This window comes from Conger conger, chromosome 5, assembly GCF_963514075.1.
Source record: "Conger conger chromosome 5, fConCon1.1, whole genome shotgun sequence".
NCBI lineage: Eukaryota > Metazoa > Chordata > Actinopteri > Anguilliformes > Congridae > Conger > Conger conger.
Genome location: NC_083764.1, coordinates 1,860,005 through 1,865,004, shown reverse-complemented (window position 1 = coordinate 1,865,004; position 5,000 = coordinate 1,860,005). Strand labels below are relative to the sequence as shown.

Sequence of the window (5,000 nt, the reverse complement as noted above, 5' to 3'; positions counted from 1 at the left end):
ACACATACACACACACACACACACAAATACACACACATACACACACACACACACACACACACACACACACCATACAGACACACACACACATTGTTTGACGACAGCTGGGAACCCACACTGAAGATGACGTCTGGGCAGCATTACTACAGACAGAGTTGGGCCAGAGTCAACACTGGCGAGATTGAGTGTCCCGCTTTGGGAAAGGAGAGTGTAACAGAACTCTTCACCCTCACTGACGGCCATCGGCCAGTCCTCTGGAATGCTGGGAGATGCAGGTCAGTGGGAGAGACTGTTTGGACAGACATTTCCATTGTCTGGTGTTCGGGCAAACGTCACTGTTTCACACACCGCTGTCATCACCCGGAACAGACCAGAATGGGAGCTGGGAGCTGGGAGCTGGGCGCTGGGAGCTGGGAGCTGGGCGCTGGGAGCTGGGAGCTGGGAGCTGGGAGCTGGGAGCTGGGAGCTGGGAGCTGGGAGCTGGGGGCTGGGGGCTGGGGGCTGGGGGCTGGGAGCTGGGAGCTGGGCGCTGGGAGCTGGGAGCTGGGAGCTGGGAGCTGGAGCTGGGAGCTGGGAGCTGGGAGCTGGACGGTTCTGCTCTCAGACGCTCTGAACACTGCAGCCACGCGGCTGGCCTGCTGACACTACGCAGACGGCAACGCCCACTTCAGCCATGACAATTGGACTTAAATAAACACATGCTCCGACATATTCGCTAAAAAGCTTATCAGTCAAGATATAAATCTCCCAAAAATGTTTTTTGAGAAGACAGCCAGTAGCATTTGTGTTTTGTTTTAAATTGGTATCAGAGATGTAGTATACCTGGGATAATTCCCACCTGTTGTCGTGAAGCTACAGTAAACGCTAAACAACAGACAGCCTTCACCCCCCTGTGGATCACCATGACGACAGCACTGGCCTAGGCCAATGGGGGGGGGGGTAATATTCTGCCCCAGGGCTCTGGTCACACCTGAGGACCCCTGGGGGGGGGGGGGTCAGTTAATATCAGACCTGGTTAGATACGGCACCTCCCCCTTCCCAGAAGCCTTTGTAACTCAGATGGATGTGCAGAGCTGGGAGACCTGCCCCACTGAGCTGCCCCTGGGTTAATGACCGACTCTGGGCCAGCGTAGCACTGGACAGTTGAGCATATGTACCTGTAGAGGATGTGTTGGGCTTTGGCTAGCACAGTGTTGAGTAGATTCTGGGCTTTGGCTAGCACAGTGTTGAGTAGATTCTGGGCTTTGGCTAGCACAGTGTTGAGTAGATTCTGGGCTTTGGCTAGCGCAGTGTTGAGTAGATTCTGGGCTTTGGCTAGCGCAGTGTTAAGCAGGTGAGTGTCCGTACCTTTGCCAGGTCCTCCTGGAAGGCCACGAAGTTCAGGTAGGTGATGTTGACCATGTCAAGGCCGCTCACCACGGTCAGCTGACGGCTCTCGATCTTCCCCACCAGGCTGCCCACCTCCAGGAGCTCCCGCAGCTTAGCCTCCTGGGAAACGGAGTGAAAGCCTTGCATGAGGACTACAACTCCACTCTCTGCAGACTACAGACTACAGACTACTGCCACACAAAACACTGGGACTTCTGTCTTCAATGAAAAAAGTATTTGAGATTTAAATACAGGTATTGACTTAAAATCTTATTTCTATTACTATTCTGCTAAAAAACTATTGCCAATGAGGTGAAACTGCTTTACTCATTTTCAAGATTTGCCAATGGGGTCCGAAAATTTCGCAGTACTTTGAAACAAAATACTATTTTCTACTAGGAAAAAAATAAGATTGTAAGTCTCATTACATGACAGAAATGCTTGTGAAGACAGACATTTTCTGCAGTGCGAGCTCCTAAGATGTCAGGCTTGAGATGAACATATTTTTTACACCAATTAGTGTCCTCTAAGTGCCAATGAAAAGGGCTGAATATGTAATTGTGCAATTCAGGCTTTTCTGAGTGGCAGTTACCAAGCCCAGCTTCCGGCTTAATGCCCCGGAATGCCCCTCTTAAAGGCCCCCCCCCAACACTCCGACCCCCCAATGCACAGTACACACACACACACACACACACACACACACACACACCATACAGACACACAAACACACACACACATACCACACACACACACACCATACAGACACACAAACACACACACATACCACACACACACACCATACAGACACACACACACACACACACATACCACACACACACACCATACAGACACACAAACACACACACATACCACACACACACACACACCATACAGACACACAAACATACACACACACACCATACAGACACACAAACACACACACATACCACACACACACACCATACAGACACACAAACATACACACATACCACACACCACGCACACACACACACACACACACACGCTCCCACCCCGCTGTTGCGAACGCAGAACTACATACTCGACTCCGATCCCCAAAGGGGAGAAGCAGAGCATGCTGGGATTGATCTCCCTGATTGACTGAACTAGACTCTGCTGTTAAATCAATAAAGACCTAAAGCTGACATCTCAACGGGGTAATCTCCTCTAAGTCCTTCAGCAAGAGCAGAGAGTGTTAGGAGTGAGACTGTGTGCTACTAATATAAAGGATCAGTAGGTATATCTCAGACTTATATTATTATCAAGTGCCTGTCAAATCAAATGTTTAAAAAAGGGTTTTTTTTTTTTCCTTTTCTCCCAATTTGGTAGCCAATTGGACCCTGTCTGATTCGATTAGAGCCAGTATTAGATACACCGCCCACACCCCTTCTCCACTGGCCGTCTGCGTAACGAGCCCCCGTTTCCCCGTTTCCCCGTTTGCCTGTTTGACTGAGAGCAGTTCAGGTCTCCCGGAGTAACGCACGCAGTGGAGGGCCGGCCAGGGAAGCGGAGGAAGCAGATTATCTGCAGGTCGTTCTGCGCCAGGGAAGCGGAGGAAGCAGATTATCTGCAGGTCGTTCTGCGTCAGGGAAGCGGAGGAAGCAGATTATCTGCAGGTCGTTCTGCGTCAGGGAAGCAGAGGAAGCAGATTATCTGCAGGTCGTTCTGCGTCTCACAAAGAGCCACAGCGTTATGGCTGGGCCTGTCAAGTGCTGATAAAGCACACATGGAATCAGCCTCTTTCCTCAGGCTCACGATCAACACACACTGCTTACAATTACACTCAACTTCTGGGCTTTTCTGAAAAAGGAACATATTTGGCAGGCCATTTAACTTGCCAAACTGTTCCTAAAAAACTAAACTAAGACTTCAATTAAATTTAAAGTTTGGGACAAACATCAGAATTCAGACCTGGATCACCCCACAAACTTATTTACTGTATTACATTAATGAAAGGTTTATATTACATTACATTAATGGCAGACGATCTTATCCAGAGTGAAGTGCAGTTGACTAGACTAAGCAGGAGACTTGAACTGTGTAGACGGTCAAGGACAGCGGGCAGAGTAAGATATGCCTGTACAGCTGGTTTCTCCGGGACTCTCGATGAATTATGCCAGAAGTGTATCTATATGCAAGTGACTTATAGTCAATATATCACATGTACGCTGCTTGTTATCAAATCAAATGAACCTAGAACATTAATTATAGCTGAGCTTATGAAAACGCAAGAAACCACAGTGAAAACTGTTGAGAGCAAATGAGAGCAAAGAATGCAAAGAATGCAATGTACATTTACTCACTTAGAAGAGAATATTAATCAAATGTATGTCTGCATATTAGAAAAGAATATTAGAAGAGAATATTAATCAAATGTTTAGTATGTCTGTATATTTTCAATGATTTACTGCTCATAAGATTGTGACAGAAAAGTTACCCATATGTGGAAAGACGACGCACGACGACGACATGCTAAGACCCGCACGACGACATGCTAAGACCCGCACGACGACATGCTAAGACCCGCACGACAACACGCTAAGACCCGCACGACGACACGCTAAGACCCGCACGACGACACGCTAAGACCCGCACGACGACACGCTAAGACCCGCACGACGACACGCTAAGACCCGCACGACGATACGCTAAGACCCGCACGACAACACGCTAAGACCCGCACGACAACACGCTAAGACCCGCACGACAACACGCTAAGACCCGCACAGTGACACGCTAAGACCCGCACAGTGACACGCTAAGACCCGCACGACGACACGCTAAGACCCACACGACGACACGCTAAGACCCGCACGACGACACGCTAAGACCCGCACGACGACACGCTAAGACCCGCACGACTACACACTAAGACCCGCACGACGACACGCTAAGACCCGCACGACAACACGCTAAGACCCGCACGACGACACGCTAAGACCCGCACGACGACACGCTAAGACCCGCACGACGACACGCTAAGACCCGCACGACAACACGCTAAGACCCACACGACAACACGCTAAGACCCGCACGACAACACGCTAAGACCCGCACGACGACACGCTAAGACCCGCACGACGACACGCTAAGACCGTACAGCGACATGCTAAGACCCGCACAGCGACACGCTAAGACCCGCACAACGACACGCTAAGACCCGCACAACGACACGCTAAGACCCACACGGGGACACGCTAAGACCCGCACAACGACACGCTAAGACCCGCACAACGACACGCTAAGACCCGCACAACGACACGCTGGTGTAAAATCCAGCTCTGACCAGCTGTTTCAAAACATAGCTTGAGCTGGTCAAACTACATTGAGTATGGAGCTGGTCTGAACTGGTAAACCAGCTACCAGCCATTTCAAAACCTAGCTTGAGCTGTTTTTTCAAAAGAACTGCTGTCACCCAGAGTATAAACCAGCAACATTCATTGCACGTTGTCAGATGCAGTGACGCCCAACTATGAAGCAACCTTAAATGTAGGAAATCTGTGTTAGCGCGTGTCGCAATGTGCAGCCAGACGGCCCAGACAGGGCTGAGTGAGAGAGCACTGGCCAACTGTCATCACCATGGGAACCATGACAAGCCATGGAATGCTGGTCAG

General features: G+C 49.9%; 1 protein-coding gene across 1 annotated transcript in view; it reads right to left on the bottom strand.

Moving 5' to 3' along the window:
* Positions 1 to 5,000, bottom strand: part of LOC133127983 (1-phosphatidylinositol 4,5-bisphosphate phosphodiesterase beta-1-like) — a 109,183-nt gene that overhangs the window by 47,359 nt on the left and 56,824 nt on the right. The window contains exon 4 of the mRNA XM_061241146.1: positions 1,348 to 1,488. Within this exon, the coding sequence (XP_061097130.1) occupies positions 1,348 to 1,488 (141 nt within the window). The remainder of the gene's footprint in view (positions 1 to 1,347; positions 1,489 to 5,000) is intronic.